A 25,172-nucleotide genomic window follows, 5' to 3' on the forward strand; every position below is an offset into this window, starting at 1 on the left:
GAGAGCCAAGATTATGCACTGGAGGGACAGGGAGTAACCTCAGGAAGGTGGGGCGGTGATACAAGGCAAAGGAAAGGAGCCTGTAAGGAAGCATGACCAGGTAGAGAGCAATTTGAGCTGAAGTTTCTGGGAAGTGGTGTGAGACCCACCTCCTCAGCATCACAGTCCCGCTCGCTCTGGCTCTGTTGGTCACTGCTGGCGGCGGGGCGCGGGGGGGGGGGGGGGGAGGGGGCGTGCGGGTTCTATAGGGGGATGGGGAGCAGAGCAGCCTTCCTCGGCTCCAAAGGAGCCTTCAGACACGGGGTCTGCAGAGCCCACAGAAGGCGTGTCCAGAGACATTCAGCGTGCGGCTGATCTCGAGGTTCTTGTAACTTCGCTTCGAAGCAGAACTAAGAGCAGGGCTAACAGGTCAAAGGAGGGGCCGTGCGGGTGTGGGTCGACGGGGCTGTGCAGCAGTCCTTAGCACAGCGCTGCCCTCCGAACGGTGACCGAGATTCCCCTCCAGTGAGAAGAGCGTATCTGTAGGGATGGACAAGAGCTGCAGCCTTCAGGGATGAGAGGCCGAGATGCAAACGCACAATGACCAGACCGTAGATGACAACAGAACTCTGACCCAAGCTCCTGGCAGCCACGAGCCCAGAACAGCACAGCGTGGCTGGAGACGGCCAGCTTCCTGGTTTTTCCCTGCCTTTTCCAACTCAGGACCAACCAGAGAGAGCCAACTCTATTCCCAAATCAAACACACCAAGATGCTTCTCTCTCCATGCCAACCCCTCCAATGAGAGCATACCTGAGCCTTCCCTTTTGGCCACTCTGGGGCTCCCCTCAGTCCTTGGTCTGTCTGGGAGTCTCTGCCAAACACAAGTGAGAGTCGCTCCCTCTCTTGCTGTAGCGAGCTCTGAATGGAGAACGTCTTTGTCTTCATCTGGGTGGTCTTTGTTTATTTCCACAAGGAAGTTGCATAGTCTGGCCTCACTTTGCACCTCTGTAAAATGGGCATAATAGAAGGGTTTATCTCATGGGTTGATGGTGAGGACTCAGGAAGGCACATGGGTCGTACCCCCCAGATGACCAGTCTTACGTGATGACAAAATACCCTCCTGCCCTACCTCTGGACAGGCCACCAGCACAATGACACCAAGTCCCCCACATGCTTTCTCAATCTCTCTTGGGAAGGAGACATTCCGGAGATGGAGGGTGTGGTAGGAGCTGGCCGTGGAGCTGGGTTCAATCTGTGGCCAGGTTAGGGCAAAGTTGACCTGTGTTTCGGAGAGCACCCTGCCCCCAGAAAAACCTGTTATGATTCATTAAAATTGAGTGAAAAGCTCTTTGCTAAGCTCACAGCTGGTATGTCAAAAGGTTCTATTGTAACCCAAGAGCAGAACAGGAAGGGAGCATTTGAGGCCTTGAGGCCAAGGGGTGGGAAAGAGACGGAGACACCTACCAGCCGTTCTCCATCCTCGCTGGGCTGTGAATCTGCTGGGAAGCTTTAAATCCAGATTCCTGGACCCCACCCCACATACGGTGACTCAGGCTCTTACTGGAATGCCACTGGGAAATCTGCAGTCTATTTTAAAAAGTTGTCCAAATCCATGTACCCACTGTGGGAAACGGTATGGAGGACCCTCAAAGAATTAAAAATAGAGGTACCAGGGGCACCTGGGTGGCTCAGTTGGTTGAATGGCTGCCTTCAGCTCCGGTGGTGATCCTGGAGTCCTGGTATCAAGTCTCGCGTCGGGATCCCTGCTCCTCGGGGAGCCTGCTTCTCCCTCTGACCTCTCCCCCTCACACACACACACTCTCTCTCTCTCTCATTCTCTCCCTCTCAAATAAATAAATAAAATCTTTAGGAAAAAAAATAAAAACAGAGCTACCATATGATCCAGCAAACACTGAACTTGAAAAGATAGGCCCGTCCCTACGTTCGCTGCAGCCTTAATTCACAAGGACCAAGATACAGACGCAACCTGAGAGTCCACGGATGGATGGATGGATGAAGAAAAGGAGATTCTATATATGCAACGGAACCTAATTCAGCCATGAAAAATGCTACCATTTGTGCCAGCACGAATGGACCTCGAGAGCGCGGTGCAAAGTGGAATAAATTAGGCAGGAAGAGACAAATACTGTATGATCTCCTTGATATGTGGAATCTTTTTTTTTAATGTTCAATCAGCCAACACAGCGTACATCATTAGATTTTGATGTAGTGTCCAATGATTCATCAGTTGTGTGTGACAGCCAGTGCTCAATCACCCCACAGACGTGTGAGAAAATGTTCAACATCACTCGGCATCAGGGAAATACAAATCAGAACCACAGGGAGATACCACCTCTCACCAGTCAGAATGATAAAATTAACAAGACAGGAGACAAGTGTTGGCAAGGATGCGGAAAAAGGGGAACCCTCCTACACTGTTGGTGGAAGGCAAGCCGGTGCAGCCACTTTGGAAAACAGTATGGAGGTTCCTCAAGACATTGAAAATTAAGCTGCCTTATGACCCAGCAATTTCACTACTGGGTATTTACCCCCAAAGATACAGCTGTAGCGAAAAGAAGGGGCACCTGCACCCCAATGTTCACAGCAGCAATGTCCACAAGAGCCCAACTGTGGAATCTTTAGGAAAAAAGCAAAGAACTCACAGAGACCGAGAACAGATGGGTGGTTGCCAGAGGCAGGGGGGGTGGGGTGGGCGCGTGAAATGCATGTGGCTGGTCGAAAGGTACAGACTTCCCGTTATAGGATGAGTAAGTCCTGGGGATCCCAGGTGCAGCACGGGAGCTGGAGTTAATGAAACTGTGTGTCCCCGTTTGAAAGTTGCTAAGAGAGAACAAAGTGCAAGGAAAGAATTGTAACTAGGCGTGGGGACGGATGGTAACTTACTCGAGTGACGATTTCGCAATATATACACAGACATATACACCTGAGATTATGATGAAGTTCTATGGTCTCAGTTGCTTCTGCTTTCAGGTGTTGGCTGCAGTGGAAAAATTAAGGTGGGGATGTCATTATGTCTTATATTTGTTCAAAGCCTTTGAATTTTCCAAGTTTCAGCTCTTCCCTCTACCCCCTTCCCACCTACCGCTCCTTCCTCTCCTCCCCACTGATTTCTCTTCTCTCCCCAACCAGCCAGCCTTCCTCCTGGGCTCGGGAAGACCCCATCCACCTGTTGGGACGACAGTGCATGGGTGACGGCAGTCCCTACCCCTAGCAGATCGGTGCTTCTCGAAAGGCGGCTTCTCGGTCTTCCCCATCCCCACTTCCTTCTTGGAAACAGACCTGCCTGGAGTGACTGGTTGGCAGAGGGAGAGATGTTTTGCCAGAATCCGCTTTTAGATCTTGCAAAGCTACTTGTTCCGCAGAATTCTGTGGCTTTGTTTCTCTGGGTTGAACCTCTCTGTGAAGAGTTATCTAACTTCCAAGAATGATAGGTCTCATCGATTCCAGGAACCCCCTCGTTCTGACTTGAAGATTTTCACCTCCTGAAACTGGGGGGGGGGGTCTTACCAGCTCAGCACACACGGGACAGCGAGAAGACCCCCTGGAGGCTCAGCCTGCCCCCCTACACTCCCCGGCTCCCCTTTCTCCTTTGCTCCCACCCAACCCATCTGTCCTTCGGCTGCCGATGCTTTGCCACGCTCCGATCATGCCTTTCTGGCCTCTACATTTTCTGGATCCAAGAAAAGACATCCTGTAACTAGCATTCCCTAGAAATCCCATCATTCTCCTGGCTTTGAGCAGCAAAAACCCTGCGGAATATGGACTTCTTGGGCAGACGCTGCAGATATGGCCAGGCCACGGGAGCACCCAGAGACCCCTGCTGTGGACCGGGAGAAACTTCTCGTGGGCCTCCGAACCAGGAAGAGCTGCCTTCCCCCACTAAGCCAAGGTTTGTTTTGATATTTAAGACATTGTGAATCATGAGACTGTTTTCATTTCCCTTTTCACACCCGTTCTTTGAAAGCGTGCCTACTCTTGCAGCCTTGGCAGATGCCCTAACTTATCTACCCAGCCATTGTTCGTCCTTTGCTTTGATAGTCTCCCTTCATGGCAGGGTAGTTTCGGCTCCAGGACAGAATCTGGAGCAGGCTAACCTTGAGTCCCTTTCTCAGGGAGGCAGCCGGGGGGCAGGGGTCAGAACCCTAAAAGGCTCCTCGAGGCCGAAGAGGGCACAGGCATGAGACAGACTTGGCTTTGAAACTTGGCTCTGCCACCTGCTGGCCGTGTGACCTTGAACAAATCCCCTCTCCTCTTGGACTCTCGGGTCCCTTGGATGGAGAGAGTTGGCTTGATAAAACCTCCCTCGCAGGACGGCTCTGGCGATAAATGGAGTAACGAACGGGTAACACACGAACAGAAAACAGGTTTCTCTTCTCCGATTCCAGGAGGCGTGTTTTTCTTTGCTTGACTCCACACTGCTTCCATCAGACCCGAACGAAGAGGGTACCTACAGCCTGCAGGGAGTTGCCCAGCTCTGGGGAAACCGTCCGCCCACACTGGGTCCCCTTCCGGCCTCTCCCTGATGTCCAGGACCGTAGGCAGAGGGCACATTTCCGTTTCACTCAACTTTGGTCTTGTCTGTCCACTCTGTATCTGCAGAGTCTTGGGCAGTGCCTGGACGCCTGGAGAGGCCCCAGCAAACATTTGTTGCATAAATGGATTCCAGACTCTGTGCCAAAAGCTTGTGGAGACAAATGAGAATCTTTCTTGACTCCTTGATGATGAGTCGTAGGGGCAAACAGAGAATAACCAGCACGTTGTCCTTCGAGGCTAAGTGCAACAGTCACTTTCCTTAAAGGAAGGCTCTTCTGACCCCTTGGCTTCATTCAGATTCCCTCAATGTACATTTCTAAAGCTCCCTATGCTTCTACTTCAAAGTACACGCCCTGGGTATAATTCATAATTTATAGGGTAATTGTTTTCTGCTTGATGTCTTTTCCCTCCACTGGAACGTATACAAGCAGGGACCACATCTGTCTCGTCTACCTCTGGAGCTCAGCAAATAGGACAGCTCGGAGAGCGAAAAAAAAAAATCTGTTGGGGCGCCTGGGTGGCTCAGTCGGTTAAGCATCTGCCTTTGGCTCAGGTCATGATCCCAGGGTCCTGGGATCGAGCCTTGCCTCAGGCTCCCTGCTCAGTGGGGAGCCTGCTTCTCCCTTCTCCCTCTGCCCCTCTCCTTTTGCCCCTCTCCCCTGCTGTGTGCTTTCTCATACACACACACACACACACACACACGCACACACACACTCTCTCTCTCTCTCTCTCATAAATAAATAACATCTTTTAAAAAATCTGTTGAATGAATGATTCAGTGAAGAAATGAATGGAAAGAACTCACCGTCCAAGAAGGCAGGCAGCCAGGTAAGCTGATGTGCGTGGGAAGGCCCATCCGCAATTCAACCCTGTACCATGTGGAGCCGGAGGACAGCCGCCCGCTCCGGCTCCGAAGGAAGGACGGAGGAAGGCTTCCCGGAAGAGGTAACATGAGTCACAGACCTGGAGGGTGGAGTCTTTGCAGACACGGAACGCGGCGTTCTGCCCCCAGAGGAGGGATTTTCTGTTTCAACCCATTAGTTCTCACGTAGGGGGTACGTGCAGTGCCCAGCCCGCATCCCCTCGGCCCTCACCCTTCTGTTCCCACCATCCCCACCCCATCCTCCACCCACATGTGCCTGAGGTCCTCCACGGGAGGTCCAAGGACCCAAGGTCAGCGGCCCTGGGAAGAGGAGGTGGAACGGCCCAGCTCCCTCTGCTCTAACTTACATCTAAAAGTCTCCAGTGGGATCGAGCCAGGGTTGCAGGCAGTGGTAACCCGCTCTGCAAGGCGCCCTTCCTTCACTGGCTGCCTTCCCTTCTCTCTGAGTCCTCCATACCTCTGCTAGTATTTCTTGTGATCTCCTCCAAAATACATTGTTTGCCCTCAAATCCTTGCCTCAGGATCTACTTCTGGGAGAACCCACAAGGAAGGCCACAGATGGGGGTTTTAGACAACAGGCATCTATTTCTTACAGTTCTGGGGCTAGAAGGCCAAGATTGAGGTGTCAGCGGGGCTGGTTTCTCCCGAGGCTTCTCTTCTTGGCGTGCAGGCTCTTCTCACAAGGACGCCGGTCCTATTGGATCAGGGCTCCACCCCTCCCCTTAACTACCCCTTTAAGGGTCTTTTATCCAAATACAGTTACACTGGGGATTAGGAAACACAATTCGTTCTATAATGAGGGGAATCCAGGAGAGGCAACTCAGCTAGGGAAGGTGAGCCTAGAGGCACAGACCAGAAGAGTGACAACAGAATGGTAGACCTGGTTCTGGAAGCCTGCCCAGAGTAGTGGGAAATGCGGATTACAGTCCACACCTTGGGAACCATATGGGATGGAGGGTTCTGAGAGATCCATACACCCGTGGTGGGAGCCCAGCCAGCAGGCTGGAGGGTGGGGGTGGGGCGCGGGCTTCAACGTAGAGAAGAGGCTGGCGGGGACTAGAGCAGGGGTCAGGATTCATTAATTCATCCGCCATATTGCTTTCTTCTCCTTCACGAATGTATTGAAATACTGAAAAGTACACAAATCCATACAGGGACAGCTCAACCAATTTTCACGAGATAAAAAGGTGCACCAGTACCCAGAGAGAGAACTCCCCTGGGGCCTCACTTACCACTGGCTATTTCCTAAAGGTAACCACCCTTCTGACCGCCATGATTATGGGTTGGCTCTGATTCATTGGTACTCTACGCCCATGGGATCCGAGCACATTTGTCTTTCACATTGGGCTTCTCTTCCTCAGCATGATACATGTAACCATAGTCCATTCTCATTATTCTTCAGTGGACAGTGTTAACAAACCACAATTAATTTTCCACTGCACCGTTGACAGATACTTGCGTAACTTCCAGTTTGGGATTATGAGGAACAATGTCTTTGGGCAAACACATGTACTCATCTCTCTTTTTTTTTTTTAAGATTTTATTTCTTTCAGAGAGAGAGAGAGAGAGAGAGCATGAGAGGGGAGAAGGTCAGAGGGAGAAGCAGACTCCCCATGGAGCTGGGAGCCCAATGTGGCACTTGATCCCAGGACTCCGGGATCATGACCTGAGCCGAAGGCAGTTGCTTAACCAACTGAGCCCCACCTGTACCCTTTTCCGATCAGTACGTTTCAAATCCTAGGCGTAGAATTGCCGGGTTATAGAGAACAGGTACGTTCAACATTAGTAAATACCGCTCATTTTTTGCCACTCCCACCATGGTATGTTTCCAGGGGCGATGTCCTCACTGGCTCTTGCTATTTTTCATCTGTTTCCTCTGAGCCATCTCCTGGGGCATGAGCAGATTTGTATTGTGGTTTAAATCTGCATTTCTCTCAGAACTAATAGAATGAGGCCTCTTTCATTCATCATTGGGGTTTCCTCCTTCAGAAAGTGTTCAAGTTTCCATTTCTCTATTTTTTTTAAAGATTTTTTTATTTATTTGACAAAGAGAGAGCGGTCACACGTAGTCAGAGAGGCCAGGCAGAGAGAGAGGAGGAAGCAGGCTCTCCGCTGAGCAGAGAGCCCTATGCGGGGATCGATCCCAGGACCCTGAGACCACGACCTGAGCCGAAGGCAGAGGCCTTAACCCAACTGAGCCACCCAGGTGCCCCCCATTTCTCTATTATGTCATTTTTTTTGGATTTATACGTTTTTTTTTTAAATATTCTGAGTTCCAGTCCTTTTATAGAAATATGTTGTCTTAGTGCCTTAGAGCCTCCTGAACAAATTACCCCAAACTGGGTGGCGTAAAACAACGGACGTCTGTCCTCTCATGGTTCTGGAGGCTGGGTGTCTGAAATGGACGTGTTGGCAGGGCCAGGCTCCCTCCGAAGGTTTTAGGGAAGAATCCTTCCTCTCCTTTTCCTGGCACGTGGTGGCTGCCGGCACTCCTCGGCGCTCCTGACTTGTGAGGGTATCACCCTGGTCTCTGCCTCTGTCCTCACATGGACGTCTCCCTCCTGAGTGTCTCTGTCTCCTCACGTGGCCTTCTTATAGGGACAGCAGTCACTGGGTTTAGAGCTGAAAGGGAAACAAGTCTTCTGCTTTACCTCTACTCCCTACAATACTTCCTTCTCAATGAGGCATTTCCGATGTCAGATGTGGGATTTCCTTACCCCAGGCAATTATCAGACACCAGCTGGGCTCAATCCTGACCCTACCAGCCTCAGAGCCCATGGGTTAAGGGCTTGGCCCTGCGAGACTGCCCCTCCCCCACGCCGGCGGCCAATGGCAAGTTCAGGTCGTCATCTGCGCTTCTGACCTGGTGGTGGATTGGAGGTTCCCGTGACGCCCCTCCTTGGGATTCATGATTGGCTAGAGCAGCTCATGGAACTCGGGAAAACGAGATTTGGTGATTAGATTACCAATTTATTCTAAAAGGATACTATCCGGGAACAGCCTGACGGAAGAGATGCAGAGGGCAAGGTATGGGGAAGGGTGCTGAGCTTCCGAGGCCTCGGGGGTTGGCGGGGCGCCACTCTCCCAACACCTACACGTGCTCACCAACCCTGAAGCCCTCCGAACCCTGCCCTTTGGGGATTTGGGGGGAGGCTTCATTATGAAGGCATAATTAATGAAGTCATTGGACACTGGGGATTAATTCAACCTCCAGCCCCTCTCCCCTCCCCAGAGATGGGGCAGTGAGGCTGAAAGTCTCCCAACCACTCGGCTCCCCTGCCCCACTCCCCTCACCCCACCCATAACCAGTTCCCTCCCAGTGGTTTTATCTGGGGGCTTTTCAAAAATCACTGCGTTAACATCAGTACACTGTGGTTGGAAGGGGCAGGTTATGTGTGATAAGATGTTCCTTTCATCTGTATTGTTCTGGAGCTTTTCAAGAACTGAGGACAAAAGACCAAATATTAGAAACAAAAGATGTTCCCATTGCTCTCCCGGCTTAGAAAATTACATGGGTTTGGGGCACCTGGGTGGCCTCTGACTCTTGGTTTCAACTTGGGTGGTGACCGCAGGGTTGTGGGACTGAACCCTGCCTCGGTCTCTGCACTCAGCGGGGAGTCTGCTTAAGTCTCTCCCTCTCCCTCTGCCCCTTAACTGCTCTCTCTCTCGCTCTCTAAAATAAATTTAAAAAGGAAAGAAAGAAATTTATGAAGGTTTTAGGAGCTGCGTGCCAAGGGTTATAGACCAAATATATATTTATTATAAACCACAATAACACAGGAGCCTATCCCAATCCAAGTATGACCTCCTCTTAACTAATTACAGCTGCAAAGACCCTGTTTTTCAGATAAGATCGCATTCCAGAGTTCCAAAGTACCATGAATTTGGGGGAGACACTCTTCAACCTAGTATAGGCATGTGGCAAAAATCTACCCAACCCCTCACCTTTCCACTCTCTAATTGGTGCCTTTTAATGAAGAAAAGTTCCAAATTCTGACTACAGTGCAACTGATCAAATCTCTATCAGCCCCTCATGGTTAGTGTCTATTGTGTCCCGTCTATGAAACCTTTGGATCGCCAGCACACGGGAGCTATTGAAGCGGGAACTCGTGTGTGAAGGTGGTGAGGGACGGTGTGGGGCCAACTGGAGGGTGGGTGGGGAGACTTAACCTGCAAGAGAGAATATTCAAGGACAAATATAATAATGGTAGCAGATGCCATTGGAGCCCCATTCATAACCCCTTATCTCTCACTTCTGTGAGTCAAAGGCTGCTTATGGAGGACACCTGCCCCTGCCTGAGGGCCGTTACCCTCATCACGGAGCACTCAGTCTGGTTGTAGGACAAGACAGAAATGCGGGATTCCGCCCTCAACCAAAGACATGAAGAGAGGTGGAGGGTTAATATCCCCACTTCCTCATCCCACAATCGGGCCGACTCAGGTTTGTCCTGCATGGGTCCCCGAGCCCCTCAGAGCTACCAAGCTTCAGCGGCCCAATGCAGTAACTGGCTTGAACTCCCCACACCTATGTCGGTGCCCTCCCTTTCCCACCTCCTGTCTGCTCTCCCCAACCGTTGTCTTCTGGAATTACCACCTTCACAAATTGCTTACGCTGGGGTCCTTGTCTCAACACCTGTTTTAGGGGAACCCAAATGAAAACAGTGGTCTTCAAATCTGCCAAGACCTCAATTTGCTCATCTTCCAAAAGAAGAGAAAGTAGGCATTTTTGAACAGAGCAGAGGCAATGGGAATACAGATTTCAGCCAAATTTTAAAAAGAACCTAAAAGAATTGTGTCAAAGTCAGAACTGCCTTGGATTGAGACAAGGTCAACAGTGAGTTCAGAACCAAGTCAGAATAGTCTGGAAGACTGAGCTGCTGGGAGAGGGGGTGATGCTGTTTTAAAGAGTCCCAGTTAGCTCTTAAAAAGTCTGTGGTTCTAGATGGTTAGTGGATTTTTTTTTTTTTGGCCTTAAACTCAAATTTTTAAAGCCCCAACGGAGCATTATCGGATGAGGGGGTGGTTGGTGGTAGATACAGATCTGAAAGTCCCACTCTACCCCTCCCTGAGACTTGGTGAAATTCACAGCCCCACTCTAGAATACGTTTTTCCCCATTTAAGTCAAATCTGGCTAAAATATAGATTTCTGGGTGTCTCTCCCAAAGACCCTGACCCAGGAGGTACAAAGCAGGAACAGAGAAATGTCTTTGGATGTTTTTTTTTTTTTTTTCAGGCCAGGCAATTGTGATGTTCTGCCAGGTTTGGGACCCTCTAAACCAGAGGAGATAGCTCTAAGGGCCCCCAAAAGCTCTGGCACCAAGGGTTGCAAGATGGGTGGCAATGAGAAGATAGGACAGGTACCAGAGACTTGTCCTTGAACCAGGCCTTGAACTTGTTGTGACCAGGCTGCTCTACGATCGATCATGTCCTGAGACCGTCCATGCGTCATGAAGAGATAAGCCATGCTGGGACACCAGGGGGGCTCAGTCAGTTAAGTGTCTGATGTAGGCTCAGGTCATGATCCCAGAGTCCCAGGACTGAGCCCCTACTCACCAGGAAGTCTGCATCTCCCTGTAACTCTGCCCCCTCTGACCCCTCCCCCTCTCGTGCTCTCTCTCAAATCAATAAATAAAATCTTTACAAAAGAGAGAGATAACCTGTACTTAAAAAGCAAATAAAGTTTTGGGCGAGAGCCAGAAATCAATCCAGGAAATCCACCGTGTTCTAGGGTATTTCGAGTCAGTTCTGGAGAACCGATATTTCATTTCCTCCACTTTTGCTTTTCAAACAACAAAGCATTGGTTCCAACAAAAACACTGGGGCAGAAACTCCCAATGGTGTGCTGGCTCCTCCCCTTCCCTCAGACGGCTTTTCCTTTCCTTCCAATCTTCTTCCAAAGGTATCAGGTTGCTTCTCCACTATAGGGTCGAAAAAGCTGCTTTTGTTCTCAACCACAAATTTCTCTGGAAATCTCTTAGGGGACAACTTAGCCCTATAAAAGGGGGGTCAGGTGGAGTCAGGAGGAATTTGGGAGAAGGTTGTGGAGGGCCCAGCTTGCAGCACCATGAAGAGCTTTCCCGTTGGCTTTCTTCTTCTCCTGATCTTCATTCTCAGTGTCCATTCTGGAGTAGCCACACGTATGGAGATGTCCTCCTCCCTTCCCCGGGGCGGGCTGTGCAGAGAAGCAAAGGGTCCCCCCCTCCTAGCTCCTTCCTCTCCCTGTTTTTTAGCTGGCAGTGATATAGCCAGGTTCTGCTGCTTCAAATACAGCCACAAGATCCTTCCCTGGAAGTCGGTGCATTCCTACCAGTTCACCAGGAACAGCTGCCCCCAGCAGGCTGTGATGTGAGTATTTCTTATTTGGACTTTCCGGGTCCCCACCAGCGACTTTAGTGCCTGGGTGCTGGGCAGGGCTGCCCCCCCCGTCCCCCCCCCCACACACACAGCGCCAAGATGGAGCTCAGGATGGGACTCGGGTCACTTGGGTTGTCACTTTGCCTCTGCCACTAACGAGTGTGACCCTGGAGCCTTGGTTTCCTAGCTTTCATACCATGCGGCAAACAATGTGCCGAGTGCTGGGTATAAAAAAGAGAACAGATTATAGACCTTAATCCTAGCGTAAGAAAAGGCTGTTAAAGGCATTTGCACCAAATAGATGATGTAACGAAGAAAGGGAGCAGGAGGGAATTTGTCTTATAGGGGAGGTAGTACTTTGATCTCTGCCCTCTTAAGAGCTCCGGGGGAGCCTGAGAAGGAGATTGACATAAGAGAGATTAACAGAAAAAAGAAAAAGGCACACAAATGTTTACATGGACACGGGAGCCCCCATCGGAAAATGAAAACCCAAAGGAGTGGCAAAACCCAAGTGCTTTTAAGCTAGCTTGAACAGAGAGAGTGGATTGTGGAAATACGGCTAAAATCTATAGGGTAGGCTGTATGGGACAGTAAGACTTACCTTAACAAGGTCTGTTGGTAAGGAATTCTCTTGACTTTGACTTCCAATCTCTGGCAGTAGGGATATTTCTTTCCTCCTGGTCCAAGAAGGATATCTTTCACATGGGAATTCTATTTCCTGCTTTCAGGGGAAAAAGAGGAAGTTGGAACTCCCTTCTAGCACCTGCTGGGGTTTTTGTTTGTTTGTTTTTGAAGTGTCTTTAGTTCAAAATAATGCTTCTGCCAAAGTGGCATATTTTGGGTTGGTATATTCTGCGAGCCTCCATCCCAGTCCCTCGAGGACCTAATTTGGTGGGGGGAAGGTCTCCCAGAGGACGCGGCGTGTGCAGGGAGATTCCCCTGCTAAGGATAAGTGGGAATGGCATTGTCCCAAAGGGGAACAGGGATGTGCCAGGCAGAGAGCCGCAGGTGTGTCGGAGAAACATGTTGCCTACGGATGGACAGGAGGACAGGAGCCAAGTCATGCCGGGCTTGTCAGTAGTGGGGGAGAGGACACAGGGCCCCGGCAGAACTAAACGAGGTATCACAGGCAAAGTCTTTGGCGCTGTGCCTGCCCATAGGGGACGATTGCCAGCTGGAAGCTATCTTTAAATGCAAACACACAGGGAAGGGCTGGTTCCTGCTCCCAAGGGCGTGGGGTTCCCCGAACAGCAGAGCATGGTGCAGAAGCAGAGAGAAGGGGCTCCCGTGGCAGACCTGAATGTCATTGATCTGAGATAGGAAAGGAAAGGGACGCAGGAGTGTCCAGGTGTGGAGAGGCACCCTCGGGGCTCAGAGGCGAGTTCTCCTTGGTGTCTCGATTTAAAGCTTCCTGGGGCTTTTCAGATGTCAGCTTGCAACGCTTTGCAAAGAGCCCTGAGGTGGGCTCAAAGCGCTGGCTCTGTCACTTATAAGCTATGTGACCTTTGGCAAGTCAAGTTTCCTCATTTGTAAAGGGAAGGGGAGAGGCCAACATCAGTTACCAGTCACTGTGTGACGGACCACACCAAAACTCAGCGGTTAATGCAACAGTGATCACTTTCCCATCTCTATGGGACAGGACTTTTTCGGCAGGGCTTGGCCGGATGGTCCGGCGTGGCATCTGTTGTAAGGGTAGAGACAGAAGAGCTGGGGTTGGCATCTCTCTTTGGGGACGAGATGGAACGGCGTCTCTCTTTGGGACCTCTCTGCATGGTGTCCCTGTTCGGCCACTTTGGGCTTCCACAAGGTGTGGTTGCGCGGGGGCCCTCCTCACAAGCTGGTTCAAAGCTCCAGTATAAGTGCCCCAGTGAACCTTCTGTGATGTAGCCTAGGTCACACAGCATTAGCTCTGTGGCAACCCACTGGCCAACCAGTCCAGGTTGGCCTTAATTCGAGGGGAGGGGGCACAAATCCCCATCGTTCAACGATGTCGAAGAAATCTCAAAGGTTCACAAAGTCCTGTTTCTCCCCCATTTTCCCATCTTTTTTTTTTTTTAAAAGATTTTATTTATTTATTTGACAGAGAGAGACACAGCGAGAGAGGGAGCACAAGCAGGGGGGAGTGGGAGAAGGAGAAGCAGGCTTCCTGCTGAGCAGGGAGCCCGATGTAGGGCTCGATTCCAGGACCCCGGGATCATGACCTGAGCTGAAGGCAGCCGCTTAATGACTGAACCACCCAGGTGCCCTGTATCGTTTTGGCTCTTCTCCCCGGCATGGGACCAGCCTTAGAGCACCCCCCACCCCGTAAATACTGCTGGGCCCTGTGAGCTGCTCTAGGCTAGAGCACCCTGATTTAGTCTTTCATCACATCTGGGGCTGGAGGACACTCAGGATATCAAGCAGGACCCTCACTCTTCATGAGTGCACAGTGCCGTAAAGAATGTGGGAATCCTATATAAACAGCGGTGGCCAACAATCCATGATAACGTGATTAAGAATGGAACAGCGCGACAGGCTTTGACCTCGTGTTTTTGCTTGAACACCTGACGTGCTACGATTCTATGAATCAAAAATAATAAAGACTTTTGGTGGGAGGTGGGTGGTCAGGCTAATGTTCTAAAATGAGTGGTGGGGGGCACCTGGGTGGCTCAGTCGGTTAAAGCCTCTGCCTTCGGCTCAGGTCATGATCTCAGGGTCCTGGGATTGAGTCCCGCATCGGGCTCTCTGCTCTGCAGGGAGCCTGCTTCCTCCTCTCTCTCTGCCTGCCTCTCTGCCTATGTGTAATCTCTGTCTGTCAAATAAATAAATTAAATCTTTAAAAAAAATCAGTGAATTATCATTGATACACTTTAAAAGAGTGAATCGCACGGCATGTGAATTACATCTCCATAAAGCGTCTATGTTAAAACAAAAGAATTAAGAGGGATGGTCCAGGCTATATGCTTTGGACTAACGCTGTTGGAAATTATTTCCTGGGGGAGGTGGGCCTGGGAGCATGGGCTCCAGTGGAAAACAGGGCAGAGGGGAAATCGAGGACCAGAAGAGGGAACGGAGGCTCTAATAGCTGCAGAAGGACGAGAGAAAGTGAATCAAGGGGCTGACCCCCCCCTTCCCAGCTCTACAGGAATCAAAAGTTCTCTGTATTGACTGTCAGCTTCTCCTTTCCACAGATTCACTACCAAAAAAGGCCATAAAGTCTGTGCCCAGCCAAAGGAAAAATGGGTGCGAAGATACATTTCTTTACTCAGAAAACAACAGTGATGGAAACTGTTGGATTTTAAGCCCAAGGGCACCTAGGCCCTGCTCTTGACCCTGCTGTCCTTGGTGGAACCTGGAGATCTTCTTCAGCAGAAGTTTCTGTGGGACTGAGGAGGAGGGGGGGGTTTCTAACAATTCTAACAATTTCTAATAATTTTTTTTTTCGTTAAGATTTGATTTGCTCCTAAACATTCTTATTCAGTAAAACAGGAGTCTTCTCCAAAGGAGAGAAATGGAGTCAATATTTTTGGCTGGTTCCCTGCACCAATGCTGGTGTGGAATTTTGCCTTATGTTTCTGTGTCCCCCCCCCCCCCCGCCCTGCAAAAAAAAAAGCCAGGGAGATATATTTTGGCAAAATGCCCATTAAATGTTTTCATATTATTTAGAGAGGTAAGTTTGTGTTATTTAGAAAATTAAATTCTGTGCAATCCCTCCTGAACTTTTGGTGCTGGGTAATTAAAATGTCTTCATATTTGGTAGTGCTTTCTCATTAGGTGTCAATCAATCATCAATAAACATAAATATTGGGGCGCCTGGGTGGCTCAGTCATTTGAGCGTCTGACTCTTGGTATTGGCTTGGGTCATGGTCTTGGGGTGGTGAGATCGAGCCCCCTGCCAGGGTCCAGGCTCAGTGGACAATCTGTTTGAAAGTCTTTCTTTCATTCTCCCTCTGCCCCACGCCCCCCAAAAAGACAGACAAATAAATAAAATCTTTGAGAAATATATTATCTACCTGCTGTCAAACCTTAAAAGTAAACAACAAAGCTTAGGGCTTAGGGAACAGCAATTGAATATATTCTGGAATAGAGAAACAGCACACTAGAGGGAACCATGGGCAGGTTGGGAGCACAAAGGGAAACCTCCTTCTACAGAGGAAAGGAGGAAGCTGGGAAAGGTTGTTTCGAGCAAAAGTTCATCAGAGAAAAATGAGAGCTACAAGTGGCGTGGCTTCTCACTGGCCGTGGCTGCCGGGCGGAGAGGACATCTCCCTTCTTCCTGCCGGGCTGTGTGAATGGTGGTGCGTGAGTGTGCCCCCTTCATGGCTTCCCACTCCATTTTTAAAAATTTAAATAGGATCCTTGCCCAATGCGGGGCTTGAAATCACCACCCTGAGATTAAGAGTTACACACTTGATCTACTGAGCCAGCCCTCTGTCCCTGTCCCTGCTTCATTTTTGATGAACGAGGTTTCCTTTACTTGTTTTCACATTCCTCCCTTTTGATCAAGATCTTTTCTTGAAATCATCCCTGTTCAAGAGTCAGACTTTCCCTATTTAGTGGGTTTGTCCTTCGGGGAAGGACCTTTTGTTGCGAGTCGAAGGGAAAATGCATAGCAAATGGAAGCCTTTAAGACTGTGTTTCAGTAACAAGGAAGGGTAAAGAGAATTCTTGGGTTATCTCCCATCTAGAGTCGCTATCTTATCAAGGTTGTAAGTGCTAGAGGTCATCTTGAACCTTGAGCCAGCAACACCCATTATGTTCATCATTTCTACAAAGGTTTGATGGGCAATGGTTGCAAGGCTTAAAAATGAGGGTACAAAACAAACAAGGAGCAGAATAATAAACCCAGGGGTGCCTGGGTGGCTAAGTCATTAGAGCGTCTGCCTTCAGCTCAGGTCATGATCTTGGGGTCCTGGGATGGAGCCCCACGTCAGGCTCCATGCCCAGCAGGGAGTCTGCTACTCCCTCTTCCTCTGCCCCTCCCCCTGCTCGTGCTCTCACTCTCTCTTACTCAAAGAAATAAATAGAATATTTATGGGACGCCTGGGTGGCGCAGTTGGTTGGACGACTGCCTCCGGCTCAGGGCGTGATCCTGGAGTCCCGGGATCGAGTCCCACATCAGGCTCCCAGCTCCATGAGGAGTCTGCTTCGCTCTCTGACCTTCTCCTCGCTCATGCTCTCTCTCACTGTCTCTCTCTCTCTCAAATAAATAAAATAGAAAAAAAAAAGAAATAAATAGAATATTTAAAAAAAATAACAATAATAAACCCAGTTTATATAATGGTCCTCAATCAGGAGCCCAAACCTAAAAGTAACCAGTTAAACAGATCAAAAGGCCAGGGATCAGTTAGGCCAGGTTTTCTTCTAGCCCAAAATAATAATAAAAATCTGTTCCAGATTCCAGAGGTTGGGGCACCTAGGTAGCTCTGCCGGTTAAGCGTCTGACTCTTGATTTCAGCTCAGGTCATGAACTCAGGATCTGAGATCAAGTACCCTCGACAGAGTGAAGAGCACAGAGCCTTCTTAGGAGGATTCTCTTGCTCACTCTCTCTCTCTCTCTCCCTTGCTCTGCCTCTCCCGCCCCCATAAACACATGCATACACTCTCTTTCTCCCTTGCTTCAATCAATCAGTCAATCCATCCATCCATCCATCCGAGTTATCCCCCTTAGCAATGGCCTGGGAGATTCGGAGGTTGGTGGTATCTTTCCAGGCCAATGCCAGAATCAAGGAAAAAAAGGGAACAAAGGATTTCAGGTTCAAAGTACCCTGGGCCCAAGCGACCTAAATTGATGTCAGTTGTTTCTCTCCCTGGTCATTCAATGCAGAGGCTTTCCAGCCTTCATTCATGTCAGACCAGCTGTCAGGCGAGTCTCCTGTAGCTGTGAGATCTGTACCCAAGCTTCAGGTCCCTGCAGTGAGGAGGACCTCGCCTGGCCTTTTTTAAGGAGGTTTAACGGCAGTCTTTGGTCCTCGAGATTCCAACTCAGAAGGGTGGAGTAAAATTGGAAGTGTTATGTTTTGGAGGGTCATGGCCAGATGTTTAAGGAGACTAGAAGAATTCGGGTCCAGTCCAATTTAACAGGCCCATCACAAAACCTCAGAGACACTAATGGGATTAGAATCTAATATCAAGGGGTGCCTGGGTGGCTTAGTGGGTTAAAGCCTCTGCCTTCCACTCAGGTCAAGATCTCAGGGTCCTGGGATCAAGCCTCGCATCAGGCTCTCTGCTTCCCCCCTCTCTCTCTGCCTGCCTCTAGGCCTACTTGTGACCTCTGTCTGTCAGAGTTAAAATAAAAAAATAATAAAATCTTAAAAAAAAAGAATCTAATATCGACAAAAGTATAGACGTAATTTTTCTCTGCATCTATCCCCATGATTTTTCCCAGATAATCACAGTGAAACGGATTTGTTTGCATTCAGCTTGGCCCGGTTATTTACATAAGTGTAGCAAGAATAGCATTTGACCATATAAACTCTTATAAGTCTGCTTTACTACAACGTCTAAAATTTTATTTATTTATTTATTTGAGAGAGAGCGTGTAAGCATGAGTGGGGGAGGGGCAGAGAGAGAAGCAGACTCCCTGCTGAGTGGGGAGCCTGATGCAGGGCTCATTCCTAGGACCTTGGGATCATGACCTAAGCTAAAGGCAGACACTTAATGACTGAGCTGCCCAGGTGCCCCTACACCAGTATTTTTTAGGTTGACAATTTTATGGATATGTTTCATAATATCTAGAGACATATATTTCTCATAGTGTAAGTTTCAATGTGACATGAGACATATTTACCAATTGATCCAAATATCTTTAGTTTCTCTGTAATAATAAGCAAGAAATGGGTAAAGCTATGTACAGTGATTAGTGTTTCATTATTCCATCGTATTTATTTTTGAAGATTTTATTTATTTATTTGACAGAGAGATCACAAGTAGGCAGAGAGGCAGGCAGAGAGAGAGAGAGGGAAGTAGGCTCCTTGCTGAGCAGAGAGCCTGATGTGGGGCTCGATCCAGGGACCCTGGGATCATGACCTGAGCAGAAGGCAGAGGCTTTAATCCACTGAGCCACCCAGGCGCCCCTCTGTTTCTGGTTTCGTTGGTGGGTTGGTTGATTTCGTTTTTTTAGATTGTACATGTAAGTGAATTCGTATAGTATTTGCCTTTCTCTGTCTGACTTATTTCATTTAGCCTTATACCCTCCAGGTCCATTCATGTTGTGCAAATGGCAAGATTTCTTTCTTTTTTATGGCTCAGTAATGTTCCATTAAGTATATATAACACATCATTACCCATTCATCTATCAATGAACACTTAGGTGGCTTCCATATCTTGGCTATGGTAGATAATGTGGCAATAAACATAAGCATGCCTATATCTTTTCCAATTAGTCTTTTTGTTTTCCTTGGGTGAGTACCCAGAAGTGGAATTACAGAATCACATGGTACTTCTATATTTAGTTTTTGGAAGAAACTCCCTACTGATTTTTATAGAGGCAGCAAGAATTCACATCCCACCAACAATGCACGGGATTTCCTTTTCTCCATGTCCTTGCACACAATTATTGCTTCTTGTCTTTCGATACTGGCCATTCTGATTGGTGTGAGATGATATCTCATTGTGGTTTTGAATTGAATTTCCCTGATGATTGGTGATGTTGGACATCTTTTCACATGTCTGTTGACTGTATATCTTGTTTGGAAAACTATTCAGGTCCTCTGCCCATTTTTAAATCAGATTTTTTGTGTGTGTTGAGTTGCAGAAGTTTTTTTTTTTTTCTTTTTAAGTAGGCTCCCCATCCAAAGTTGGGGCTCAAACTCATGGCCCTGGTATCAAGAGTTGTCTCGTCCACTGACTGAGTCAGCCAAGGGCTCCAAGTTGTACAAATTCTTCATTTATTTTGAATATTAACCCCTTATAGGATATACCATTTGCATATATCTTCTCCCACTCAGTAGATTGCCTTCTCATTTTGTTAATGGTTTCTTTTGTTAATGCAAAAGATTTTAGTTTGATGTAGTCCTGATTGTTTATTTTTGGTTTTGCTGTCTTTGCTTTGATGTCAGACCCAGAAATTCATCACCAAGATTGGTGTCAAGGAGCTTATTATCTATGTTTTCTTCTAGGAGTGTTATAGTTTCAGGTCTTATGTTCAAGTCTTTAAGAGTTTAAGAGTCTTGAAGAGTTTAAGAGTTTAAAAGAGTAAAAAGAGTTTAATAGAGTTTATTTTTGTGTCTGGTAGAAGACTGTGATCCAGTTTCTTCCTTTGGCATGTCTCTGTCCGGTTTTTAAAGATTTTATTTGTTTATTTGAGAAGGAGAGAGAGCACGAGAGGGGAGAAGGTCTGAGGGAGAAGCAGACTCCCCGTGGAGCTGGGAGCCCCATGCAGGACTCGATCCTGAGACTCCGGGATCATGACCCGAGCCAAAAGGTAGTCGCTTCATCAACTGAGCCACCCAGGCGGGTCCCAACACCATTATTTATTGAAGAAATAATCCTTTCTCCATTGTATATTCTTTGCTTTTTTGTTGTAAATTAATTGCCCATCCAAGCGAGGCTTTACTTCTTGGCCCTCTATTCTGTTTGTGTACGTTTTTATGCCATTATCATACTGTTTTGGTTACTATAGCTTTTGTAATACGGTTTGAAAGCAAGGAGCATGATATCTCCAGCTTTGTTTTTCTTTCTTAAGACTGCTTCCGCTAGGTGCTCCTGGGTGGCTCAGTCGGATGAACATCTGCCTTCGGCTCAGGTCCTGATACTGAGTTCCACAACGGGCTCTCAGCTCGGCGGGGAACCTGCTTCTCCTCTGCCTTTGCCTTCCACTCTGCCTGCTTGTGGTCTCTCTCTCTGACAAATATTAAATAGAATCTTTAAAAATAAATAAATAAAACCCACAGTATTAATTCCTCTAATCCATGAGCCTAGTGTATCTTTCCATTTATTTATATCTTCTTTAGTTTCTTTCAATAATGCCTCATAGTTTTCAGGATAAGATTTTTCAACTCCTTGTTAAAAATTTATTTCCCGGTATTTTATTCTTTTAGATGCAATTCTGAATGGGATTACTTTCTTAATTTCTCTTTCTGATAGTTCATGTTTAGTGGAGGGAGATCTAACTGATGTTTGTATATTGGTTTTATATAGTGTAGCTTTAATGAATTCACGTATTCGTTCTAATGGTTTTTTGGTGGAGTCTTTAGGATTTTCCACATATAGTATCATGTCATTTGCAAATAATAACAGTTTTATGTCTTCCTTCTCAATCTGGATGAATTTATTTCTTTTTCTTGCCTAATTGCTCTGGCTGGCACTTCCATTACTATGTTGAACTAAAGTGGGTAACCCTGTCTTGTTCCCAATCTTAGAGGAAAAGCTGAGTATGATGTTAGTTGTGGGCTTGTCATATATGGCTTTTATTATGTTGAGGACATTCCCTTTGTATTCATTTTGTTGAGAATTCTTCTTTTCTAATTTTTTTTTGTGTAGGAGCTTACATCGTTGATTTGCAACTTTTCTTTTTTTCTAACGTAAGCATTTAATGCTATAAATTTCCCTCTTGGCACTGTGAGCTCTGTCTCACACATTTTAAAACACTAAAATGTCATTTTCACTCAGTTCAGTGTATTCCTTTTATTCCCCTTGAGATTTCCTCTTTGAGCCATGATTTGTTTTAATTCTATTATTTCATTCCCAAGGGTTTGTCCCCAAAGTCTTTTATTTTTCTGTTATGGACGTGTAGTTTTATTCCACAGTGCTCAGAGAATACAGTCTGTATGATTTTAATTCTTTTCAAATTTAGGTTTGTTTTATGACCCAAAATATATAGCATAACTTGTCATAGGCTCCTTGCTCACTTGAAAAGAAAGTGTACTTTGCTATCGTTGGGTGAAATGTTCTATGATCATTAGTTAGATCCTCTTGATTGATATTGTCAGTAGGTTCTGCTATATCTCCGCTGATTTTCCTTCTTTTTTAAAAATTTTATTTTTAAGCCACCTCTGTGCCCAATGTGGGGCTTGAACCTACAACCTTAAGATGAAGAGTCATACCCTCCACCAGCTGAGCCAGCCAGGGGTTGTAGTAGTTGTTCTGTCAGTTGTCGAAAGAGGGTTTCTAAGGTCGCTGAGCATAATCACAGATTGGTCTATTTCTCCTTTCATTTCTGTCAATTTTTGCTGGATGCATGCATGTTTAAGATTGCTAGGTCTTCTTGGTGGATTGACCCTTTCACCAATATGTAATGTCTCTCTGTGTCCTTTTGCTCTGAAGTCTAACTACCTGATAGTAATACAGCCACTTCTACTTTTTTTCCTTTTTAAGATTTTATTTACTTGAGAGAGAGAGAGAGAGAGAACACAGGCAGGGAGGAGGTACAGAGGGAGAGGGAGAAGCAGGCTTCCTGCCCAGCAGGAAGTGGGATGAGGGGCTCAATCCCAGGACCCTAATCACAACCAGAGCTGAAGGCAGACTCTTAACCAGCTGAGCCACCCAGGCGCTCCTCTGCTTTCTTTTGTTTAATTCTTACACGCTATATCTTTCTTCATCCTTCTTCTTTTAACCTACCTATATTGTTATATTTGAAGTGAGCTTTCTTGGTCAACTAAACTTTGACAAAGCAGAAAAGAATATCTAATGGGAAAAAAGAGTCTCTTCACCAGATGCTGTTGGTTAAACTGGACAGCCACATCCAAAAAAACGAAACTGGGGGCGCCTGGGTGGCTCAGTGGGTTAAGCCTCTGCTTTCGGCTCAGGTCATGATCTCAGGGTCCTGGGATCAAGCCCCGCATCGGGCTTTCTGCTCAGCGGGGAGCTTGCTTCCCCCCTCTCTCTGCCTGCTTCTCTGTCTACTTGTGGTCCTCTCTCTCTGTCAAATAAATAAATAAAATATTTTTTAAAAAAACACATGAAACTGGACCACTTTTGTATCACACACACAAAAATAAATTCAAAATGGATGGATGACCTAAATATGAGACAGGAAAGCATCAAAATTCTAGAGGAGAACACAGTCAGCAACCTCTTTGACCTTAGCTGTGGCAACTTCTTACCAGACATGTTGCCAGAAGCAAGAGAAACAGAAGGAAAACTGAACTATTGGGATTTAATCCAGATAAAAACTTCTCCACAGCAAAGGAGCCAGTCAACAAAGCTCAAAGGCAGCCTGTAGAATGGGAGATATTTACAAGTGACATATGTGGTAAAGGGTTAGTATCTAAAATCCATAAAGAGCAGCCAAAAACAAGTAATTGAGTTAAGAAATGGGCAAAAGACATGAACAGGCATTTTTCCGAAGAAGACATCCAGATGACCAACAGATACATGAAAAGATGCTCAACATCACTCATCATCAGGGAAACACACATCGAAACCACAACGAGCTATCACTTCACATTGTCAGAATGGCTAAAATTAACAACACAAAAAACGACAGGTGTTGGGAAAGACATGGAGAAAGAACACTCTTGGACTGTTGGTGGGAATGCAGGCTAATGCGGCCACTCTGGAGAACAGGATGGAAGTTCCTCAAGAAGTTAAAAATAGGGCACCTGGGTGGCTCAGTGGGTTAAGCCTCTGCCCTCGGCTCAGGTCATGATCTCAGGGTCCTGGGATCGAGTCCCGCATCAGGATCTCTGCTCCACAGGGAGCCTGCTTCCTCCTCTCTGTCTCTCTCTGCCTGCCTCTCTGCCTACTTGTGATCTCTATCAAATAAATAAATAAAATCTTTAAAAAAATTAAAAATAGAGCTACCCTAGTATCCAGCAATTACACTACTAGGTATTTACCCAAAGGCCACAAAAATATAGATGCAAAGGCGTACATGCACCCTGATATTTAAAGCAATATTATCAATAGTAGCCAAACTATGGAAGTGGTCCAAGTGTCCATCAACTACTGAATAGATAAAGAAAATGTGGGAGATATATATATATATATCTCCCAGCCATCAAAAATAATGAAATTTTGCCATTTACATTTACAACAGTGTGGTTAGAGTTAAAGTATACTATGCTAAGTGAAATTATTCAGAGAAAGATAAATACCATAAGATTTCACTCATATGTGGTATTTAAAAAACAAAACAGACGAACATATGGAAAGTGGGGAAAAAGAGAAACAAAGTATAAGAGACTCTTAACAATAGAGAACTAAGTCTCTGCCTTCAGCTCAGGTCATGATCTCGGAGTCCTGGGATTGAGCCCCACATTGGTCTCCCTACTTGGTGGAAAGCCTGCTTCTCCCTCTCCTGCTTCCCCTGCTTGTGTTCCCTCTCTCTCACTCTCTCTCTCTCTGTCCAATAAATAGATAAACTTTAAAAGAAAAACACTAGAGAACAAATTGAGGGTTGATGGAGGGAGGTGGGTGGGGGCATTTGGTTTAGATGGTGATGGAAATTAAGGAGGGCACTTGTTAATGACGAACACTGGGTGTTCTATGTGAGGGACGAATCACTGAATTCTCCTGAAACCAACATTGCACTAGATGTTAGTGAATTAGAATTTGAATAAAAATTCGAAGGAAAAAAAATGAAGTGAGCAGCATATAGTTGGGTCGTTTAAAAAAAGTCTGTTCTACCAATCTTTGTTTTTTTTTTTAAAGATCTTATTTATTTATTTGACAGAAGAGATCACAAGTAGGCAGAGAGGCAGGCAGAGGGAGAGGAGGAAGCAGGCTCCCTGCTGAGCAGAGAGCCCAATGCGGGGCTCGATCCCAGGACCCCAAGACCATGACCTGAGCCGAAAGTAGAGGCTTTAACCCACTGAACCATCCAGGTGCCCCCTAATCTTTGTCTTTTAACTGGGATATTTAATCCATTTAATCGATAAGGGAGGGATGCTTTATTACTTCTCCATAGGGGTAAAAGTCCTGGCTTCCCACATTAAAAGAATGGCTGAAGTAAGTTCCTTAAAGATGAAAGAAATTATAAAAGAAGGAAGCTTGGAAATGAGTAGAAGCAAAACAACAACAACAACAAAACAGCATTGTACTAGGATGGGCTAGATCTTCAGGGGAGGGCAGAGATTGGGTTATGTGCATTCTTGGATTACACATTGCAACATGTACCCAGTGATTAAGACCATCTGGGAGTTCCCCAGCCACAAGAAAGCACTTGGGGAGGATGGCAGTTTATAAAACACTATCTGCCTGTAATGGTTATTATGACCTGGCCTTAAGGAAGCACTTACTGCTTGAAGTCTAATCTTCTTAACTTCCACATTTAGAATCAATTTCCCTAGAAACAGGGCTTGGGCTCAAAATGTTAGTTCATGTAATATATTTTGGTGATGATGCCGGGAAACACCAGTAGGAAATAGGGAAGTGAGGCAGGAGAGGGAGATAGCCAGTAAGAGTGTGTTATCGGGCAAGTTAGTGCTGTGGGCAACTGAGCTTAATCCCATCGGGGACCTCTGGGAAATGGTGGTCTCA

At 47.0% G+C, this 25,172-nt stretch overlaps 1 protein-coding gene and 1 long non-coding RNA gene across 3 annotated transcripts; one reads left to right on the top strand and one right to left on the bottom strand.

The window, feature by feature from the left end:
• Positions 1-222: 222 nt before the first annotated feature.
• LOC122895304 lies at positions 223-5,453 on the bottom strand. Of its 2 annotated transcripts, none has more exons than XR_006382181.1 (5): positions 5,340-5,453; positions 2,885-2,978; positions 1,110-1,278; positions 791-985; positions 223-519 (listed from the first exon to the last, which is right to left on the bottom strand). It is a non-coding gene; the product is annotated as an uncharacterized LOC122895304 (long non-coding RNA). The 2 variants fall into 2 exon arrangements; XR_006382182.1 differs by lacking the exon at positions 5,340-5,453 and adding an exon at positions 3,207-3,244.
• A 5,883-nt stretch (positions 5,454-11,336) lies between these two features.
• CCL26 (C-C motif chemokine ligand 26) lies at positions 11,337-15,343 on the top strand. Its single transcript, XM_044232856.1, has 3 exons — positions 11,337-11,554; positions 11,648-11,762; positions 14,942-15,343. Exons 1-3 carry the CDS (start codon positions 11,482-11,484, stop codon positions 15,030-15,032), a joined length of 279 nt encoding a protein of 92 aa, XP_044088791.1. The 5' UTR covers positions 11,337-11,481; the 3' UTR covers positions 15,033-15,343.
• Positions 15,344-25,172: the final 9,829 nt, after the last annotated feature.

The sequence above is a fragment of the Neovison vison genome, chromosome 14 (genome assembly GCF_020171115.1).
Source record: "Neovison vison isolate M4711 chromosome 14, ASM_NN_V1, whole genome shotgun sequence".
Taxonomy (NCBI): domain Eukaryota; kingdom Metazoa; phylum Chordata; class Mammalia; order Carnivora; family Mustelidae; genus Neogale; species Neogale vison.